Source organism: Salmo salar, chromosome 21, assembly GCF_965601325.2.
Source record: "Salmo salar chromosome 21, fSalSal1, whole genome shotgun sequence".
Lineage (NCBI taxonomy): Eukaryota > Metazoa > Chordata > Actinopteri > Salmoniformes > Salmonidae > Salmo > Salmo salar.
In genome coordinates, this window is record NC_138311.1 from 57805001 (window position 1) to 57827831 (window position 22831).

A 22831-nucleotide genomic window follows, 5' to 3' on the forward strand; every position below is an offset into this window, starting at 1 on the left:
TTTGAAGGTGTCTAGTGTGTGTGTGTGTGGACGTACCCTGTTTGACCAGGTGTATAGTGTGTGTGTGTGTGTGTGTGTAGACGTACCCTGTTTGAAGGTGTCTAGTGTGTGTGTGTGTGGACGTACCCTGTTTGACCAGGTGTATAGTGTGTGTGTGTGTGTGTGTGTAGACGTACCCTGTTTGAAGGTGTCTAGTGTGTGTGTGTGTGTGGACGTACCCTGTTTGACCAGGTGTATAGTGTGTGTGTGTGTGTGTGTAGACGTACCCTGTTTGACCAGGTGTATAGTGTGTGTGTGTGTGTGTAGACGTACCCTGTTTGACCAGGTGTATAGTGTGTGTGTGTGTGTAGACGTACCCTGTTTGACCAGGTGTATAGTGTGTGTGTGTGTGTGGACGTACCCTGTTTGACCAGGTGTATAGTGTGTGTGTGTGTGTGTAGACGTACCCTGTTTGACCAGGTGTATAGTGTGTGTGTGTGTGTGTGTGTGTGTAGACGTACCCTGTTTGACCAGGTGTATAGTGTGTGTGTGTGTGTGTGGACGTACCCTGTTTGACCAGGTGTATAGTGTGTGTGTGTGTGTGTGTGTGTAGGACGTACCCTGTTTGACCAGGTGTATAGTGTGTGTGTGTGTGTCGTGTGATGGACGTACCCTGTTTGACCAGGTGTATAGTGTGTGTGTGTGTGTGTGTGTGTGTAGACGTACCCTGTTTGACCAGGTGTATAGTGTGTGTGTGTGTGTGTGTGTGGACGTACCCTGTTTGACCAGGTGTATAGTGTGTGTGTGTGTGTGTGTGTAGACGTACCCTGTTTGACCAGGTGTATAGTGTGTGTGTGTGTGTGTGTGTGTAGACGTACCCTGTTTGACCAGGTGTATAGTGTGTGTGTGTGTGTGTGTGTGTAGACGTACCCTGTTTGACCAGGTGTATAGTGTGTGTGTGTGTGTGTGTGTGTAGACGTACCCTGTTTGACCAGGTGTATAGTGTGTGTGTGTGTGTGTGTGTGTGGACGTACCCTGTTTGACCAGGTGTATAGTGTGTGTGTGTGTGTGTGTGTGTGACGTACCCTGTTTGACCAGGTGTATAGTGTGTGTGTGTGTGTGTGTGTAGACGTACCCTGTTTGACCAGGTGTATAGTGTGTGTGTGTGTGTGTGTGTGTGGACGTACCCTGTTTGACCAGGTGTATAGTGTGTGTGTGTGTGTGTGTGTAGACGTACCCTGTTTGACCAGGTGTATAGTGTGTGTGTGTGTGTGTGTGTGTAGACGTACCCTGTTTGACCAGGTGTATAGTGTGTGTGTGTGTGTGTGTGTGTAGACGTACCCTGTTTGACCAGGTGTATAGTGTGTGTGTGTGTGTGTGTGTGTAGACGTACCCTGTTTGACCAGGTGTATAGTGTGTGTGTGTGTGTGTGTGTGTGTGGACGTACCCTGTTTGACCAGGTGTATAGTGTGTGTGTGTGTGTGTGTGGACGTACCCTGTTTGACCAGGTGTATAGTGTGTGTGTGTGTGTGTGTGTAGACGTACCCTGTTTGACCAGGTGTATAGTGTGTGTGTGTGTGTGTGTGTGTAGACGTACCCTGTTTGACCAGGTGTATAGTGTGTGTGTGTGTGTGTGTGTGTAGACGTACCCTGTTTGACCAGGTGTATAGTGTGTGTGTGTGTGTGTGTGTGTGGACGTACCCTGTTTGACCAGGTGTATAGTGTGTGTGTGTGTGTGTGTAGACGTACCCTGTTTGACCAGGTGTATAGTGTGTGTGTGTGTGTGTGTGTGGACGTACCCTGTTTGACCAGGTGTATAGTGTGTGTGTGTGTGTGTGTGTGTAGACGTACCCTGTTTGACCAGGTGTATAGTGTGTGTGTGTGTGTGTGTGTGTAGACGTACCCTGTTTGACCAGGTGTATAGTGTGTGTGTGTGTGTGTGTGTGGACGTACCCTGTTTGACCAGGTGTATAGTGTGTGTGTGTGTGTGTGTGTGGACGTACCCTGTTTGACCAGGTGTATAGTGTGTGTGTGTGTGTGTGTGTGGACGTACCCTGTTTGACCAGGTGTATAGTGTGTGTGTGTGTGTGTGTGGACGTACCCTGTTTGACCAGGTGTATAGTGTGTGTGTGTGTGTGTGTGTGGACGTACCCTGTTTGACCAGGTGTATAGTGTGTGTGTGTGTGTGTGTAGACGTACCCTGTTTGACCAGGTGTATAGTGTGTGTGTGTGTGTGTGTGGACGTACCCTGTTTGACCAGGTGTATAGTGTGTGTGTGTGTGTGTGGACGTACCCTGTTTGACCAGGTGTATAGTGTGTGTGTGTGTGTGTGTGTAGACGTACCCTGTTTGACCAGGTGTATAGTGTGTGTGTGTGTGTGTGTGTAGACGTACCGTTTGACCAGGTGTATAGGTGTGTGTGTGTGTGTGTGTGGACGTACCCTGTTTGACCAGGTGTATGTTCCCGTCTCTAGTCTTCTCCCACAGGCCATAACATCGAGAGCCCTTACTGCAGCGTATGGTACTATTCTCTCTGGTCATTGGCCAGTCTCCTCCTGCTCCTCCTCCTACACCTCCTCCTCCTCCGCCCACACGCTGCTCCTCATACTGCTGCTGTTGGTCGTTGAAGGCACACTCGCGCTCCTCGCTCTGGGCAGCTAGGTGGAGAGAGAGAGGGGGGAGGGAGAGAGAGGGGGGAAGGGAGAGAGGGGGGAAGGGAGAGAGAGAGGGGGGAGAGAAAGGGGCGAGAGGGAGAGAGAGAGGGGGAGGGAGAGAGAGAGGGTTAGTGAAAATAATTTACACTTCTGAGACAGAAAAGCAAATAGATTTTTCAGGTTTGGGAAAGCTTGTTGTTATCTTTATCTCGTTAATTACTCAGCAGCAGGCAGCATGGGTCTGAATGGGGGTATTCACATGGGGGGATGAACTGTAGGTAACCAGGTATTCACATGGGGGGATGAACTGTAGGTAACCAGGTATTCACATGGGGGGATGAACTGTAGGTAATCAGGTATTCACATGGGGGGGATGAACTGTAGGTAACCAGGTATTCACATGGGGGGATGAACTGTAGGTAACCAGGTATTCACATGGGGGGATGAACTGTAGGTAATCAGGTATTCACATGGGGGGATGAACTGTAGGTAATCGAGTATTCACATGGGGGGATGAACTGTAGGTAACCAGGTATTCACATGGGGGGATGAACTGTAGGTAACCAGGTATTCACATGGGGGGATGAACTGTAGGTAATCAGGTATTCACATGGGGGGATGAACTGTAGGTAACCAGGTATTCACATGGGGGGATGAACTGTAGGTAACCAGGTATTCACATGGGGGGATGAACTGTAGGTAACCAGGTATTCACATGGGGGGATGAACTGTAGGTAACCAGGTATTCACATGGGGGGATGAACTGTAGGTAACCAGGTATTCACATGGGGGGATGAACTGTAGGTAACCAGGTATTCACATGGGGGGATGAACTGTAGGTAACCAGGTATTCACATGGGGGGGATGAACTGTAGGTAACCAGGTATTCACATGGGGGGATGAACTGTAGGTAACCAGGTATTCACATGGGGGGATGAACTGTAGGTAATCAGGTATTCACATGGGGGGATGAACTGTAGGTAATCGAGTATTCACATGGGGGGATGAACTGTAGGTAACCAGGTATTCACATGGGGGGATGAACTGTAGGTAACCAGGTATTCACATGGGGGGATGAACTGTAGGTAATCAGGTATTCACATGGGGGGATGAACTGTAGGTAACCAGGTATTCACATGGGGGGATGAACTGTAGGTAACCAGGTATTCACATGGGGGGATGAACTGTAGGTAACCAGGTATTCACATGGGGGGATGAACTGTAGGTAACCAGGTATTCACATGGGGGGATGAACTGTAGGTAATCAGGTATTCACATGGGGGGGATGAACTGTAGGTAACCAGGTATTCACATGGGGGGATGAACTGTAGGTAACCAGGTATTCACATGGGGGGATGAACTGTAGGTAATCAGGTATTCACATGGGGGGATGAACTGTAGGTAATCGAGTATTCACATGGGGGGATGAACTGTAGGTAACCAGGTATTCACATGGGGGGATGAACTGTAGGTAACCAGGTATTCACATGGGGGGATGAACTGTAGGTAATCAGGTATTCACATGGGGGGATGAACTGTAGGTAACCAGGTATTCACATGGGGGGATGAACTGTAGGTAACCAGGTATTCACATGGGGGGATGAACTGTAGGTAACCAGGTATTCACATGGGGGGATGAACTGTAGGTAACCAGGTATTCACATGGGGGGATGAACTGTAGGTAACCAGGTATTCACATGGGGGGATGAACTGTAGGTAACCAGGTATTCACATGGGGGGGATGAACTGTAGGTAACCAGGTATTCACATGGGGGGGATGAACTGTAGGTAACCAGGTATTCACATGGGGGGATGAACTGTAGGTAACCAGGTATTCACATGGGGGGATGAACTGTAGGTAATCAGGTATTCACATGGGGGGATGAACTGTAGGTAATCGAGTATTCACATGGGGGGATGAACTGTAGGTAACCAGGTATTCACATGGGGGGATGAACTGTAGGTAACCAGGTATTCACATGGGGGGATGAACTGTAGGTAATCAGGTATTCACATGGGGGGATGAACTGTAGGTAACCAGGTATTCACATGGGGGGATGAACTGTAGGTAACCAGGTATTCACATGGGGGGATGAACTGTAGGTAACCAGGTATTCACATGGGGGGATGAACTGTAGGTAACCAGGTATTCACATGGGGGGATGAACTGTAGGTAACCAGGTATTCACATGGGGGGATGAACTGTAGGTAACCAGGTATTCACATGGGGGGATGAACTGTAGGTAACCAGGTATTCACATGGGGGGATGAACTGTAGGTAACCAGGTATTCACATGGGGGGATGAACTGTAGGTAACCAGGTATTCACATGGGGGGATGAACTGTAGGTAACCAGGTATTCACATGGGGGGATGAACTGTAGGTAACCAGGTATTCACATGGGGGGATGAATTCTAAGTAATCAGGTATTCACATGGGGGGATGAACTGTAGGTAACCAGGTATTCACATGGGGGGATGAACTGTAGGTAACCAGGTATTCACATGGGGGGATGAATTCTAAGTAATCAGGTATTATCCTGCTGGTGTTACCATGTCAATAATGCTGCTATCCTAGTTACCATGTCAATAATGCTGCTATCCTAGTTACCATGTCAATAATGCTGCTATCCTGCTAGTTACCATGTCAATAATGCTGCTATCCTGCTGGAGTTACCATGTCAATAATGCTGCTATCCTGCTAGTTACCATGTCAATAATGCTGCTATCCTGCTGGAGTTACCATGTCAATAATGCTGCTATCCTAGTTACCATGTCAATAATGCTGCTATCCTAGTTACCATGTCAATAATGCTGCTATCCTGCTAGTTACCATGTCAATAATGCTGCTATCCTGCTGGAGTTACCATGTCAATAATGCTGCTATCCTAGTTACCATGTCAATAATGCTGCTATCCTGCTAGTTACCATGTCAATAATGCTGGTATCCTGCTAGTTACCATGTCAATAATGCTGCTATCCTGCTAGTTACCATGTCAATAATGCTGGTATCCTGCTAGTTACCATGTCAATAATGCTGCTATCCTGCTAGTTACCATGTCAATAATGCTGCTATCCTGCTGGTTACCATGTCAATAATGCTGCTATCCTGCTAGTTACCATGTCAATAATGCTGCTATCCTGCTAGTTAACATGTCAATAATGCTGCTATCCTGCTAGTTACCATGTCAATAATGCTGCTATCCTGCTGGAGTTACCATGTCAATAATGCTGCTATCCTGCTAGTTACCATGTCAATAATGCTGCTATCCTGCTGGAGTTACCATGTCAATAATGCTGCTATCCTGCTAGTTACCATGTCAATAATGCTGCTATCCTGCTGGTGTTACCATGTCAATAACGCTACTATCCTGCTAGTTACCATGTCAATAATGCTGCTATCCTGCTGGAGTTACCATGTCAATAATGCTGCTATCCTGCTAGTTACCATGTCAATAACGCTGCTATCTTGCTGGAGTTACCATGTCAATAATGCTGCTATCCTGCTGGAGTTACCATGTCAATAATGCTGCTATCCTGCTAGTTACCATGTCAATAATGCTGCTATCCTGCTGGAGTTACCATGACAATAATGCTACTATCCTGCTAGTTACCATGTCAATAATGCTGCTATCCTGCTAGTTACCATGTCAATAATGCTGCTATCCTGCTGGTGTTACCATGTCAATAATGCTGCTATCCTGCTAGTTACCATGTCAATAATGCTGGTATCCTGCTAGTTACCATGTCAATAATGCTGCTATCCTGCTAGTTACCATGTCAATAATGCTGCTATCCTGCTAGTTACCATGTCAATAATGCTGCTATCCTGCTAGTTACCATGTCAATAATGCTGCTATCCTGCTGGTTACCATGTTAATAACGCTGCTATCCTGCTAGTTACCATGTCAATAATGCTGCTATCCTGCTAGTTAACATGTCAATAATGCTGCTATCCTGCTAGTTACCATGTCAATAATGCTGCTATCCTGCTAGTTACCATGTTAATAATGCTGCTATCCTGCTAGTTACCATGTCAATAATGCTGCTATCCTGCTAGTTACCATGTCAATAATGCTGCTATCCTGCTAGTTACCATGTCAATAATGCTGCTATCCTGCTGGAGTTACCATGTCAATAATGCTGCTATCCTAGTTACCATGTCAATAATGCTACTATCCTGCTGGAGTTACCATGTCAATAATGCTGATATCCTGCTGGAGTTACCATGTCAATAATGCTGCTATCCTGCTGGAGTTACCATGTCAATAATGCTGCTATCCTGCTAGTTACCATGTCAATAATGCTGCTATCCTGCTAGTTACCATGTCAATAATGCTGCTATCCTGCTGGTGTTACCATGTCAATAACGCTGCTATCCTGCTAGTTACCATGTCAATAATGCTGCTATCCTGCTGGAGTTACCATGTCAATAATGCTGCTATCCTGCTAGTTACCATGTCAATAATGCTGCTATCCTGCTGGAGTTACCATGACAATAATGCTACTATCCTGCTAGTTACCATGTCAATAATGCTGCTATCCTGCTAGTTACCATGTCAATAATGCTGCTATCCTGCTAGTTACCATGTCAATAATGCTGCTATCCTGCTGGAGTTACCATGTCAATAATGCTGCTATCCTGCTAGTTACCATGTCAATAATGCTGCTATCCTGCTGGAGTTACCATGACAATAATGCTACTATCCTGCTAGTTACCATGTCAATAATGCTGCTATCCTGCTGGAGTTACCATGTCAATAATGCTGCTATCCTGCTAGTTACCATGTCAATAATGCTGCTATCCTGCTAGTTACCATGTCAATAATGCTGCTATCCTGCTAGTTACCATGTCAATAATGCTGCTATCCTGCTGGAGTTACCATGTCAATAATGCTGCTATCCTGCTGGAGTTACCATGTCAATAATGCTGCTATCCTGCTAGTTACCATGTCAATAATGCTGCTATCCTGCTAGTTACCATGTCAATAATGCTGCTATCCTGCTAGTTACCATGTCAATAATGCTGCTATCCTGCTAGTTACCATGTCAATAATGCTGCTATCCTGCTGGAGTTACCATGTCAATAATGCTGCTATCCTGCTAGTTACCATGTCAACAATGCTGCTATCCTGCTAGTTACCATGTCAATAATGCTGCTATCCTGCTAGTTACCATGTCAATAATGCTGCTATCCTGCTAGTTACCATGTCAATAATGCTGCTATCCTGCTAGTTACCATGTCAATAATGCTGCTATCCTGCTAGTTACCATGTTAATAATGCTGCTATCCTGCTAGTTACCATGTCAACAATGCTGCTATCCTGCTAGTTACCATGTCAATAATGCTGCTATCCTGCTAGTTACCATGTCAATAATGCTGCTATCCTGCTAGTTACCATGTTAATAACGCTGCTATCCTGCTAGTTACCATGTCAATAATGCTGCTATCCTGCTAGTTAACATGTCAATAATGCTGCTATCCTGCTAGTTACCATGTCAATAATGCTGCTATCCTGCTAGTTACCATGTCAATAATGCTGCTATCCTGCTAGTTACCATGTCAACAATGCTGCTATCCTGCTAGTTACCATGTCAATAATGCTGCTATCCTGCTGGAGTTACCATGTCAATAATGCTGCTATCCTGCTAGTTACCATGTCAATAATGCTGGTATCCTGCTGGTTACCATGTCAATAATGCTGCTATCCTGCTGGAGTTACCATGTCAATAATGCTGCTATCCTGCTAGTTACCATGTCAATAATGCTGCTATCCTGCTAGTTACCATGTCAACAATGCTGCTATCCTGCTAGTTACCATGTCAATAATGCTGCTATCCTGCTGGAGTTACCATGTCAATAATGCTGCTATCCTGCTAGTTACCATGTCAATAATGCTGCTATCCTAGTTACCATGTCAATAACGCTGCTATCCTGCTGGAGTTACCATGTCAATAATGCTGCTATCCTGCTAGTTACCATGTCAATAATGCTGCTATCCTGCTGGAGATACCATGTCAATAATGCTGCTATCCTGCTGGAGTTACCATGTCAATAATGCTGCTATCCTGCTAGTTACCATGTCAATAATGCTGCTATCCTGCTAGTTAACATGTCAATAATGCTGCTATCCTGCTGGTTACCATGTTAATAACGCTGCTATCCTGCTAGTTACCATGTCAATAATGCTGCTATCCTGCTAGTTAACATGTCAATAATGCTGCTATCCTGCTAGTTACCATGTCAATAATGCTGCTATCCTGCTAGTTACCATGTCAATAATGCTGCTATCCTGCTAGAGAGGAGTGTAGCTAGGCTATAGGAGTGTGGGATGGGGGAGAGAGGAGTTTAGCTAGGCTATAGGAGTGTGGGATGGGGGAGAGAGGAGTGTAGCTAGGCTATAGGAGTGTGGGATGGGGGAGAGAGGAGTGTAGCTAGGCTATAGGAGTGTGGGATGGGGAGAGAGGAGTGTAGCTAGGCTATAGGAGTGTGGGATGGGGGAGAGAGGAGTTTAGCTAGGCTATAGGCGTGTGGGATGGGGGAGAGAGGAGATTAGCTAGGCTATAGGAGTGTGGGATGGGGGAGAGAGGAGTTTAGCTAGGCTATAGGAGTGTGGGATGGGGGAGAGAGGAGTTTAGCTAGGCTATAGGAGTGTGGGATGGGGGAGAGAGGAGTTTAGCTAGGCTATAGGAGTGTGGGATGGGGGAGAGAGGACTGTATCTAGGCTATAGGAGTCTGGGATGGGGGAGAGAGGAGTTTAGCTAGGCTATAGGAGTGTGGGATGGGGGAGAGAGGAGTGTAGCTAGGCTATAGGAGTGTGGGATGGGGGAGAGAGGAGTTTAGCTAGGCTATAGGAGTGTGGGATGGGGGAGAGAGGAGTTTAGCTAGGCTATAGGAGTGTGGGATGGGGGAGAGAGGAGTTTAGCTAGGCTATAGGAGTGTGGGATGGGGAGAGAGGAGTGTAGCTAGGCTATAGGAGTGTGGGATGGGGGAGAGAGGAGTTTAGCTAGGCTATAGGAGTGTGGGATGGGGAGAGAGGAGTGTAGCTAGGCTCTAGGAGTGTGGGATGGGGGAGAGAGGAGTTTAGCTAGGCTATAGGAGTGTGGGATGGGGGAGAGAGGAGTGTAGCTAGGCTATAGGAGTGTGGGATGGGGAGAGAGGACTTTAGCTAGGCTATAGGAGTGTGGGATGGGGAGAGAGGAGTGTAGCTAGGCTATAGGAGTGTGGGATGGGGGAGAGAGGAGTTTAGCTAGGCTATAGGAGTGTGGGATGGGGGAGAGAGGAGTTTAGCTAGGCTATAGGAGTGTGGGATGGGGGAGAGAGGAGTGTAGCTAGGCTATAGGAGTGTGGGATGGGGGAGAGAGGAGTTTAGCTAGGCTATAGGAGTGTGGGATGGGGGAGAGAGGAGTTTAGCTAGGCTATAGGAGTGTGGGATGGGGGAGAGAGGAGTTTAGCTAGGCTATAGGAGTGTGGGATGGGGGAGAGAGGAGTTTAGCTAGGCTATAGGAGTGTGGGATGGGGGAGAGAGGAGTGTAGCTAGGCTATAGGAGTGTGGGATGGGGGAGAGAGGAGTTTAGCTAGGCTATAGGAGTGTGGGATGGGGGAGAGAGGAGTTTAGCTAGGCTATAGGAGTGTGGGATGGGGGAGAGAGGAGTTTAGCTAGGCTATAGGAGTGTGGGATGGGGAGAGAGGAGTGTAGCTAGGCTATAGGAGTGTGGGATGGGGGAGAGAGGAGTTTAGCTAGGCTATAGGAGTGTGGGATGGGGAGAGAGGAGTGTAGCTAGGCTCTAGGAGTGTGGGATGGGGGAGAGAGGAGTTTAGCTAGGCTATAGGAGTGTGGGATGGGGGAGAGAGGAGTGTAGCTAGGCTATAGGAGTGTGGGATGGGGAGAGAGGACTTTAGCTAGGCTATAGGAGTGTGGGATGGGGAGAGAGGAGTGTAGCTAGGCTATAGGAGTGTGGGATGGGGGAGAGAGGAGTGTAGCTAGGCTATAGGAGTGTGGGATGGGGGAGAGAGGAGTTTAGCTAGGCTATAGGAGTGTGGGATGGGGGAGAGAGGGGTTTAGCTAGGCTATAGGAGTGTGGGATGGGGGAGAGAAGAGTGTAGCTAGGCTATAGGAGTGTGGGATGGGGAGAGAGGAGTTTAGCTAGGCTATAGGAGTGTGGGATGGGGGAGAGAGGAGTTTAGCTAGGCTATAGGAGTGTGGGATGGGGGAGAGAGGAGTGTAGCTAGGCTATAGGAGTGTGGGATGGGGGAGAGAGGAGTGTAGCTAGGCTATAGGAGTGTGGGATGGGGGAGAGAGGAGTTTAGCTAGGCTATAGGAGTGTGGGATGGGGGAGAGAGGAGTGTAGCTAGGCTATCGGAGTGTGGGATGGGGGAGAGAGGAGTGAAGCTAGGCTATAGGAGTGTGGGATGGGGGAGAGAGGAGTGTAGCTAGGCTATAGGAGTGTGGGATGGGGGAGAGAGGAGTTTAGCTAGGCTATAGGAGTGTGGGATGGGGGAGAGAGGAGTGTAGCTAGGCTATCGGAGTGTGGGATGGGGAGAGAGGAGTGTAGCTAGGCTATAGGAGTGTGGGATGGGGGAGAGAGGAGTGTAGCTAGGCTATAGGAGTCTGGGATGGGGGAGAGAGGAGTTTAGCTAGGCTATAGGAGTGTGGGATGGGGGAGAGAGGAGTTTAGCTAGGCTATAGGAGTGTGGGATGGGGGAGAGAGGAGTGTAGCTAGGCTATAGGAGTGTGGGATGGGGGAGAGAGGAGTTTAGCTAGGCTATAGGCGTGTGGGATGGGGGAGAGAGGAGATTAGCTAGGCTATAGGAGTGTGGGATGGGGGAGAGAGGAGTTTAGCTAGGCTATAGGAGTGTGGGATGGGGGAGAGAGGAGTTTAGCTAGGCTATAGGAGTGTGGGATGGGGGAGAGAGGAGTTTAGCTAGGCTATAGGAGTGTGGGATGGGGGAGAGAGGAGTGTATCTAGGCTATAGGAGTCTGGGATGGGGGAGAGAGGAGTTTAGCTAGGCTATAGGAGTGTGGGATGGGGGAGAGAGGAGTTTAGCTAGGCTATAGGAGTGTGGGATGGGGGAGAGAGGAGTTTAGCTAGGCTATAGGAGTGTGGGATGGGGGAGAGAGGAGTGTAGCTAGGCTATAGGAGTGTGGGATGGGGGAGAGAGGAGTTTAGCTAGGCTATAGGAGTGTGGGATGGGGGAGAGAGGAGTGTAGCTAGGCTATAGGAGTGTGGGATGGGGGAGAGAGGAGTTTAGCTAGGCTATAGGAGTGTGGGATGGGGGAGAGAGGAGTGTAGCTAGGCTATAGGAGTGTGGGATGGGGGAGAGAGGAGTGTAGCTAGGCTATAGGAGTGTGGGATGGGGGAGAGAGGAGTTTAGCTAGGCTATAGGAGTGTGGGATGGGGAGAGAGGAGTGTAGCTAGGCTATAGGAGTGTGGGATGGGGGAGAGAGGAGTTTAGCTAGGCTATAGGAGTGTGGGATGGGGGAGAGAGGAGTGTAGCTAGGCTATAGGAGTGTGGGATGGGGAGAGAGGACTTTAGCTAGGCTATAGGAGTGTGGGATGGGGAGAGAGGAGAGAGGAGTGTAGCTAGGCTATAGGAGTGTGGGATGGGGGAGAGAGGAGTGTAGCTAGGCTATAGGAGTGTGGGATGGGGGAGAGAGGAGTTTAGCTAGGCTATAGGAGTGTGGGATGGGGGAGAGAGGGGTTTAGCTAGGCTATGGGAGTGTGGGATGGGGGAGAGAAGAGTGTAGCTAGGCTATAGGAGTGTGGGATGGGGAGAGAGGAGTTTAGCTAGGCTATAGGAGTGTGGGATGGGGGAGAGAGGAGTTTAGCTAGGCTATAGGAGTGTGGGATGGGGGAGAGAGGAGTGTAGCTAGGCTATAGGAGTGTGGGATGGGGGAGAGAGGAGTGTAGCTAGGCTATAGGAGTGTGGGATGGGGGAGAGAGGAGTTTAGCTAGGCTATAGGAGTGTGGGATGGGGGAGAGAGGAGTGTAGCTAGGCTATCGGAGTGTGGGATGGGGGAGAGAGGAGTGTAGCTAGGCTATAGGAGTGTGGGATGGGGGAGAGAGGAGTGTAGCTAGGCTATAGGAGTGTGGGATGGGGGAGAGAGGAGTTTAGCTAGGCTATAGGAGTGTGGGATGGGGGAGAGAGGAGTTTAGCTAGGCTATAGGAGTGTGGGATGGGGGAGAGAGGAGTGTAGCTAGGCTATAGGAGTGTGGGATGGGGAGAGAGGACTTTAGCTAGGCTATAGGAGTGTGGGATGGGGAGAGAGGAGAGAGGAGTGTAGCTAGGCTATAGGAGTGTGGGATGGGGGAGAGAGGAGTGTAGCTAGGCTATAGGAGTGTGGGATGGGGGAGAGAGGAGTTTAGCTAGGCTATAGGAGTGTGGGATGGGGGAGAGAGGGGTTTAGCTAGGCTATAGGAGTGTGGGATGGGGGAGAGAAGAGTGTAGCTAGGCTATAGGAGTGTGGGATGGGGAGAGAGGAGTTTAGCTAGGCTATAGGAGTGTGGGATGGGGGAGAGAGGAGTTTAGCTAGGCTATAGGAGTGTGGGATGGGGGAGAGAGGAGTGTAGCTAGGCTATAGGAGTGTGGGATGGGGGAGAGAGGAGTGTAGCTAGGCTATAGGAGTGTGGGATGGGGGAGAGAGGAGTTTAGCTAGGCTATAGGAGTGTGGGATGGGGGAGAGAGGAGTGTAGCTAGGCTATCGGAGTGTGGGATGGGGGAGAGAGGAGTGTAGCTAGGCTATAGGAGTGTGGGATGGGGGAGAGAGGAGTGTAGCTAGGCTATAGGAGTGTGGGATGGGGGAGAGAGGAGTTTAGCTAGGCTATAGGAGTGTGGGATGGGGGAGAGAGGAGTTTAGCTAGGCTATAGGAGTGTGGGATGGGGGAGAGAGGAGTGTAGCTAGGCTATAGGAGTGTGGGATGGGGGAGAGAGGAGTGTAGCTAGGCTATAGGAGTGTGGGATGGGGGAGAGAGGAGTTTAGCTAGGCTATAGGAGTGTGGGATGGGGGAGAGAGGAGTGTAGCTAGGCTATAGGAGTGTGGGATGGGGGAGAGAGGAGTTTAGCTAGGCTATAGGAGTGTGGGATGGGGGAGAGAGGAGTTTAGCTAGGCTATAGGAGTGTGGGATGGGGGAGAGAGGAGTGTAGCTAGGCTATAGGAGTGTGGGATGGGGGAGAGAGGAGTTTAGCTAGGCTATAGGAGTGTGGGATGGGGGAGAGAGGAGTTTAGCTAGGCTATAGGAGTGTGGGATGGGGGAGAGAGGAGTTTAGCTAGGCTATAGGAGTGTGGGATGGGGGAGAGAGGAGTGTAGCTAGGCTATAGGAGTGTGGGATGGGGGAGAGAGGAGTTTAGCTAGGCTATAGGAGTGTGGGATGGGGGAGAGAGGAGTTTAGCTAGGCTATAGGAGTGTGGGATGGGGGAGAGAGGAGTTTAGCTAGGCTATAGGAGTGTGGGATGGGGAGAGAGGAGTGTAGCTAGGCTATAGGAGTGTGGGATGGGGGAGAGAGGAGTGTAGCTAGGCTATAGGAGTGTGGGATGGGGAGAGAGGAGTTTAGCTAGGCTATAGGAGTGTGGGATGGGGGAGAGAGGAGTTTAGCTAGGCTATAGGAGTGTGGGATGGGGGAGAGAGGAGTTTAGCTAGGCTATAGGAGTGTGGGATGGGGGAGAGAGGAGTTTAGCTAGGCTATAGGAGTGTGGGATGGGGGAGAGAGGAGTGTAGCTAGGCTATAGGAGTGTGGGATGGGGGAGAGAGGAGTGTAGCTAGGCTATAGGAGTGTGGGATGGGGGAGAGAGGAGTTTAGCTAGGCTATAGGAGTGTGGGATGGGGGAGAGAGGAGTTTAGCTAGGCTATAGGAGTGTGGGATGGGGGAGAGAGGAGTTTAGCTAGGCTATAGGAGTGTGGGATGGGGGAGAGAGGAGTTTAGCTAGGCTATAGGAGTGTGGGATGGGGAGAGAGGAGTTTAGCTAGGCTATAGGAGTGTGGGATGGGGGAGAGAGGAGTTTAGCTAGGCTATAGGAGTGTGGGATGGGGGAGAGAGGAGTGTAGCTAGGCTATAGGAGTGTGGGATGGGGGAGAGAGGAGTTTAGCTAGGCTATAGGAGTGTGGGATGGGGGAGAGAGGAGTTTAGCTAGGCTATAGGAGTGTGGGATGGGGGAGAGAGGAGTTTAGCTAGGCTATAGGAGTGTGGGATGGGGGAGAGAGGAGTGTAGCTAGGCTATAGGAGTGTGGGATGGGGGAGAGAGGAGTTTAGCTAGGCTATAGGAGTGTGGGATGGGGGAGAGAGGAGTTTAGCTAGGCTATAGGAGTGTGGGATGGGGGAGAGAGGAGTGTAGCTAGGCTATAGGAGTGTGGGATGGGGGAGAGAGGAGTTTAGCTAGGCTATAGGAGTGTGGGATGGGGGAGAGAGGAGTTTAGCTAGGCTATAGGAGTGTGGGATGGGGGAGAGAGGAGTTTAGCTAGGCTATAGGAGTGTGGGATGGGGGAGAGAGGAGTTTAGCTAGGCTATAGGAGTGTGGGATGGGGGAGAGAGGAGTTTAGCTAGGCTATAGGAGTGTGGGATGGGGGAGAGAGGAGTTTAGCTAGGCTATAGGAGTGTGGGATGGGGGAGAGAGGAGTGTAGCTAGGCTATAGGAGTGTGGGATGGGGGAGAGAGGAGTTTAGCTAGGCTATAGGAGTGTGGGATGGGGGAGAGAGGAGTTTAGCTAGGCTATAGGAGTGTGGGATGGGGGAGAGAGGAGTGTAGCTAGGCTATAGGAGTGTGGGATGGGGGAGAGAGGAGTGTAGCTAGGCTATAGGAGTGTGGGATGGGGGAGAGAGGAGTTTAGCTAGGCTATAGGAGTGTGGGATGGGGAGAGAGGAGTTTAGCTAGGCTATAGGAGTGTGGGATGGGGGAGAGAGGAGTTTAGCTAGGCTATAGGAGTGTGGGATGGGGGAGAGAGGAGTTTAGCTAGGCTATAGGAGTGTGGGATGGGGGAGAGAGGAGTTTAGCTAGGCTATAGGAGTGTGGGATGGGGGAGAGAGGAGTTTAGCTAGGCTATAGGAGTGTGGGATGGGGGAGAGAGGAGTTTAGCTAGGCTATAGGAGTGTGGGATGGGGGAGAGAGGAGTTTAGCTAGGCTATAGGAGTGTGGGATGGGGGAGAGAGGAGTGTAGCTAGGCTATAGGAGTGTGGGATGGGGAGAGAGGAGTTTAGCTAGGCTATAGGAGTGTGGGATGGGGGAGAGAGGAGTTTAGCTAGGCTATAGGAGTGTGGGATGGGGGAGAGAGGAGTTTAGCTAGGCTATAGGAGTGTGGGATGGGGGAGAGAGGAGTGTAGCTAGGCTATAGGAGTGTGGGATGGGGAGAGAGGAGTGTAGCTAGGCTATAGGAGTGTGGGATGGGGGAGAGAGGAGTTTAGCTAGGCTATAGGAGTGTGGGATGGGGGAGAGAGGAGTTTAGCTAGGCTATAGGAGTGTGGGATGGGGAGAGAGGAGTTTAGCTAGGCTATAGGAGTGTGGGATGGGGGAGAGAGGAGTTTAGCTAGGCTATAGGAGTGTGAGATGGGGGAGAGAGGAGTGTAGCTAGGCTATAGGAGTGTGGGATGGGGGAGAGAGGAGTTTAGCTAGGCTATAGGAGTGTGGGATGGGGGAGAGAGGAGTTTAGCTAGGCTATAGGAGTGTGGGATGGGGGAGAGAGGAGTTTAGCTAGGCTATAGGAGTGTGGGATGGGGGAGAGAGGAGTTTAGCTAGGCTATAGGAGTGTGGGATGGGGAGAGAGGAGTTTAGCTAGGCTATAGGAGTGTGGGATGGGGAGAGAGGAGTTTAGCTAGGCTATAGGAGTGTGGGATGGGGGAGAGAGGAGTGTAGCTAGGCTATAGGAGTGTGGGATGGGGGAGAGAGGAGTGTAGCTAGGCTATAGGAGTGTGGGATGGGGGAGAGAGGAGTTTAGCTAGGCTATAGGAGTGTGGGATGGGGGAGAGAGGAGTTTAGCTAGGCTATAGGAGTGTGGGATGGGGGAGAGAGGAGTTTAGCTAGGCTATAGGAGTGTGGGATGGGGAGAGAGGAGAGAGGAGTGTAGCTAGGCTATAGGAGTGTGGGATGGGGGAGAGAGGTGTTTAGCTAGGCTATAGGAGTGTGGGATGGGGGAGAGAGGAGTGTAGCTAGGCTATAGGAGTGTGGGATGGGGGAGAGAGGAGTTTAGCTAGGCTATAGGAGTGTGGGATGGGGGAGAGAGGAGTTTAGCTAGGCTATAGGAGTGTGGGATGGGGGAGAGAAGAGTTTAGCTAGGCTATAGGAGTGTGGGATGGGGGAGAGAGGAGTTTACCTAGGCTATAGGAGTGTGGGATGGGGGAGAGAGGAGTGTAGCTAGGCTATAGGAGTGTGGGATGGGGGAGAGAGAAGTGTAGCTAGGCTATAGGAGTGTGGGATGGGGGAGAGAGGAGTTTAGCTAGGCTATAGGAGTGAGGGATGGGGAGAGAGTAGTTTAGCTAGGCTATAGGAGTGTGGGATGGGGGAGAGAGTTTAGCTAGGCTATAGGAGTGTGGGATGGGGAGAGAGGAGTGTAGCTAGGCTATAAGAGTGTGGGATGGGGGAGAGAGGAGTTTAGCTAGGCTATAGGAGTGTGGGATGGGGGAGAGAGGAGTTTAGCTAGGCTATAGGAGTGTGGGATGGGGGAGAGAGGAGTTTAGCTAGACTATAGGAGTGTGGGATGGGGGAGAGAGGAGTTTAGCTAGGCTATAGGAGTGTGGGATGGGGGAGAGAGGAGTTTAGCTAGGCTATAGGAGTGTGGGATGGGGGAGAGAGGAGTTTAGCTAGGCTATAGGAGTGTGGGATGGGGGAGAGAGGAGTTTAGCTAGACTATAGGAGTGTGGGATAGGGGAGAGAGGAGTTTAGCTAGGCTATAGGAGAGTGGGATGGGAGAGAGAGGAGTTTAGCTAGGCTATAGGAGTGTGGGATGGGGGAGAGAGGAGTGTAGCTAGGCTATAGGAGTGTGGGATGGGGGAGAGAGGAGTTTAGCTAGGCGTTAGGAGTGTGGGATGGGGAGAGAGGAGTTTAGCTAGGCTATAGGAGTGTGGGATGGAGGAGAGAGGAGTTTAACTAGGCTATAGGAGTGTGGGATGGGGGAGAGAGGAGTTTAGCTAGGCTATAGGAGTGTGGGATGGGGGAGAGAGGAGTGTAGCTAGGCTATAGGAGTGTGGGATGGGGGAGAGAGGAGTTTAGCTAGGCTATAGGAGTGTGGGATGGGGGAGAGAGGAGTTTAGCTAGGCTATAGGAGTGTGGGATGGGGGAGAGAGGAGTTTAGCTAGGCTATAGGAGTGTGGGATGGGGGAGAGAGGAGTGTAGCTAGGCTATAGGAGTGTGGGATGGGGGAGAGAGGAGTTTAGCTAGGCTATAGGAGTGTGGGATGGGGGAGAGAGGAGTGTAGCTAGGCTATAGGAGTGTGGGATGGGGGAGAGAGGAGTTTAGCTAGGCTATAGGAGTGTGGGATGGGGGAGAGAGGAGTTTAGCTAGGCTATAGGAGTGTGGGATGGGGGAGAGAGGAGTGTAGCTAGGCTATAGGAGTGTGGGATGGGGGAGAGAGGAGTTTAGCTAGGCTATAGGAGTGTGGGATGGGGGAGAGAGGAGTTTAGCTAGGCTATAGGAGTGTGGGATGGGGGAGAGAGGAGTTTAGCTAGGCTATAGGAGTGTGGGATGGGGGAGAGAGGAGTGTAGCTAGGCTATAGGAGTGTGGGATGGGGGAGAGAGGAGTTTAGCTAGGCTATAGGAGTGTGGGATGGGGGAGAGAGGAGTGTAGCTAGGCTATAGGAGTGTGGGATGGGGGAGAGAGGAGTTTAGCTAGGCTATAGGAGTGTGGGATGGGGGAGAGAGGAGTTTAGCTAGGCTATAGGAGTGTGGGATGGGGGAGAGAGGAGTTTAGCTAGGCTATAGGAGTGTGGGATGGGGGAGAGAGGAGTTTAGCTAGGCTATAGGAGTGTGGGATGGGGGAGAGAGGAGTGTAGCTAGGCTATAGGAGTGTGGGATGGGGGAGAGAGGAGTTTAGCTAGGCTATAGGAGTGTGGGATGGGGGAGAGAGGAGTGTAGCTAGGCTATAGGAGTGTGGGATGGGGAGAGAGGAGTGTAGCTAGGCTATAGGAGTGTGGGATGGGGAGAGAGGAGTTTAGCTAGGCTATAGGAGTGTGGGATGGGGGAGAGAGGAGTTTAGCTAGGCTATAGGAGTGTGGGATGGGGGAGAGAGGAGTGTAGCTAGGCTATCGGAGTGTGGGATGGGGGAGAGAGGAGTGTAGCTAGGCTATCGGAGTGTGGGATGGGGAGAGAGGAGTTTAGCTAGGCTATCGGAGTGTGGGATGGGGGAGAGAGGAGTTTAGCTAGGCTATCGGAGTGTGGGATGGGGAGAGAGGAGTTTAGCTAGGCTATCGGAGTGTGGGATGGGGGGAGGCTGGGAGGAGTTTAATCTCTCTGGAGCAGAGCACTCAGCACACCACCCAGACGTGGGGACTGGCTTCCTTCAGAATAACCTTACGGCAAATCTATAAAAGGACTCTACAGGCTGAAGAGGAATGGTTCTGCTGGTCAGAACACAGGACTACTCAGAGATGAGAAGACTAGGTCAGAACACAGGACTACTCAGAGATGAGAAGACTAGGTCAGAACACAGGACTACTCAGAGATGAGAAGACTAGGTCAGAACACAGGACTACTCAGAGAAGACTAGGTCAGAACACAGGACTACTCAGAGCAGACTAGGTCAGAACACAGGACTACTCAGAGGAGACTAGGTCAGAACACAGGACTACTCAGAGAAGACTAGGTCAGAACACAGGACTACTCAGAGGAGACTAGGTCAGAACACAGGACTACTCAGAGAAGACTAGGTCAGAACACAGGACTACTCAGAGGAGACTAGGTCAGAACACAGGACTACTCAGAGCAGACTAGGTCAGAACACAGGACTACTCAGAGAAGACTAGGTCAGAACACAGGACTACTCAGAGGAGACTAGGTCAGAACACAGGACTACTCAGAGAAGACTAGGTCAGAACACAGGACTACTCAGAGCAGACTAGGTCAGAACACAGGACTACTCAGAGGAGACTAGGTCAGAACACAGGACTACTCAGAGGAGACTAGGTCAGAACACAGGACTACTCAGAGCAGACTAGGTCAGAACACAGGACTACTCAGAGCAGACTAGGTCAGAACACAGGACTACTCAGAGAAGACTAGGTCAGAACACAGGACTACTCAGAGGAGACTAGGTCAGAACACAGGACTACTCAGAGAAGACTAGGTCAGAACACAGGACTACTCAGAGAAGACTAGGTCAGAACACAGGACTACTCAGAGAAGACTAGGTCAGAACACAGGACTACTCAGAGGAGACTAGGTCAGAACACAGGACTACTCAGAGAAGACTAGGTCAGAACACAGGACTACTCAGAGCAGAGAAGACTAGGTCAGAACACAGGACTACTCAGAGAAGACTAGGTCAGAACACAGGACTACTCAGAGGAGACTAGGTCAGAACACAGGACTACTCAGAGAAGACTAGGTCAGAACACAGGACTACTCAGAGGAGACTAGGTCAGAACACAGGACTACTCAGAGGAGACTAGGTCAGAACACAGGACTACTCAGAGAAGACTAGGTCAGAACACAGGACTACTCAGAGATGAGAAGACTAGGTCAGAACACAGGACTACTCAGAGGAGACTAGGTCAGAACACAGGACTACTCAGAGATGAGAAGACTAGGTCAGAACACAGGACTACTCAGAGAAGACTAGGTCAGAACACAGGACTACTCAGAGATGAGAAGACTAGGTCAGAACACAGGACTACTCAGAGGAGACTAGGTCAGAACACAGGACTACTCAGAGAAGACTAGGTCAGAACACAGGACTACTCAGAGCAGACTAGGTCAGAACACAGGACTACTCAGAGAAGACTAGGTCAGAACACAGGACTACTCAGAGAAGACTAGGTCAGAACACAGGACTACTCAGAGGAGACTAGGTCAGAACACAGGACTACTCAGAGGAGACTAGGTCAGAACACAGGACTACTCAGAGAAGACTAGGTCAGAACACAGGACTACTCAGAGCAGACTAGGTCAGAACACAGGACTACTCAGAGGAGACTAGGTCAGAACACAGGACTACTCAGAGCAGACTAGGTCAGAACACAGGACTACTCAGAGGAGACTAGGTCAGAACACAGGACTACTCAGAGAAGACTAGGTCAGAACACAGGACTACTCAGAGGAGACTAGGTCAGAACACAGGACTACTCAGAGCAGACTAGGTCAGAACACAGGACTACTCAGAGCAGACTAGGTCAGAACACAGGACTACTCAGAGAAGACTAGGTCAGAACACAGGACTACTCAGAGGAGACTAGGTCAGAACACAGGACTACTCAGAGAAGACTAGGTCAGAACACAGGACTACTCAGAGGAGACTAGGTCAGAACACAGGACTACTCAGAGCAGACTAGGTCAGAACACAGGACTACTCAGAGCAGACTAGGTCAGAACACAGGACTACTCAGAGGAGACTAGGTCAGAACACAGGACTACTCAGAGAAGACTAGGTCAGAACACAGGACTACTCAGAGGAGACTAGGTCAGAACACAGGACTACTCAGAGCAGACTAGGTCAGAACACAGGACTACTCAGAGCAGACTAGGTCAGAACACAGGACTACTCAGAGCAGACTAGGTCAGAACACAGGACTACTCAGAGGAGACTAGGTCAGAACACAGGACTACTCAGAGGAGACTAGGTCAGAACACAGGACTACTCAGAGGAGACTAGGTCAGAACACAGGACTACTCAGAGCAGACTAGGTCAGAACACAGGACTACTCAGAGGAGACTAGGTCAGAACACAGGACTACTCAGAGAAGACTAGGTCAGAACACAGGACTACTCAGAGAAGACTAGGTCAGAACACAGGACTACTCAGAGCTGAGTGTTATCATGAGTCCAGATTGTTTTCAGTCCCTCTCTGGAAGAGACTGACGCTTCCTACTAGGTAGCACAAAGTCTAAATTGTCTGTATCGTAAAAATTGAAGTTTAATTAAGGCATAAGGTTAGCGGTGTGGTTAGGGTTAAGGTTTAGGTTTAAAAAATCGAAATGTTAAAGGGATAGTTCACCCAAATGACATAGGTCTCCTTACCCTGTAAGCAGTCTATGTACAAGGTATCACAGCAACCCCAGCTGCTGAGGGACTGCCTACTGGTGGACTGGTTGTTTAGGTCCTGAGAGACTGACAAGGTTTGTTTTGCTGTAAGATGTGTGTTCTGTTAACGGTTTCAAGTCCGCTTCTCTCCACACTTCTGTAAACTACTGCTCGGGAGGGGGGGGAGCAAAGACAGCAGCCGATGCTAGGGAATTATTTTTGAAAAAAGGTATAAAAAGTATTTGTTTGTAATTGTATTGTTGCAATATTTTATAGGCTACCAACAGGTGGCCAACCATACACCAGCAGAGCCTTATAAAGGGGCAGTGTTGTATTTTCAGACAGGTTTGAATATGAAAAGAAGCCAATAGACAGAGTGCAACATACAATTCTGTCTGTAAAATATATAGCATCATATCTGTCCTGCTGTCTGAACAAGTGATTGTCAAGCCCTGTAAATGACCAGTGATTGTCAAGCCCTGTAAATGACCAGTGATTGTCAAGCCCTGTAAATGACCAGTGATTGTCAGGCTCTGTAAATGACCAGTGATTGTCAAGCCCTGTAAATGACCAGTGATTGTCAAGCCCTGTAAATGACCAGTGATTGTCAAGCCCTGTAAATGACTAGTGATTGTCAAGCCCTGTAAATGACCAGTGATTGTCAAGCCCTGTAAATGACCAGTGATTGTCAAGACCTGTAAATGACTAGTGATTGTCAAGCCCTGTAAATGACCAGTGATTGTCAAGCCCTGTAAATGACCAGTGATTGTCAGGCCCTGTAAATGACCAGTGATTGTCAAGCCCTGTAAATGACCAGTGATTGTCAAGCCCTGTAAATGACCAGTGATTGTCAGGCCCTGTAAATGACCAGTGATTGTCAAGCCCTGTAAATGACCAGTGATTGTCAAGCCCTGTAAATGACCAGTGATTGTCAAGCCCTGTATATGACCAGTGATTGTCAAGCCCTGTAAATGACCAGTGATTGTCAAGCCCTGTAAATGACCAGTGATTGTCAGGCCCTGTAAATGACCAGTGATTGTCAAG

The 22831-nt window shown here is 49.7% G+C and overlaps 1 protein-coding gene across 1 annotated transcript in view; it reads right to left on the reverse strand.

The window, feature by feature from the left end:
• The window catches only part of bmpr2b (bone morphogenetic protein receptor, type II b (serine/threonine kinase)), a 151392-nt gene that overhangs the window by 100566 nt on the left and 27995 nt on the right, over positions 1–22831 (reverse strand). Inside the window, exon 3 of the mRNA XM_082966907.1 lies at positions 2373–2635. Within this exon, the coding sequence (XP_082823033.1) occupies positions 2373–2635 (263 nt within the window). The remainder of the gene's footprint in view (positions 1–2372; positions 2636–22831) is intronic.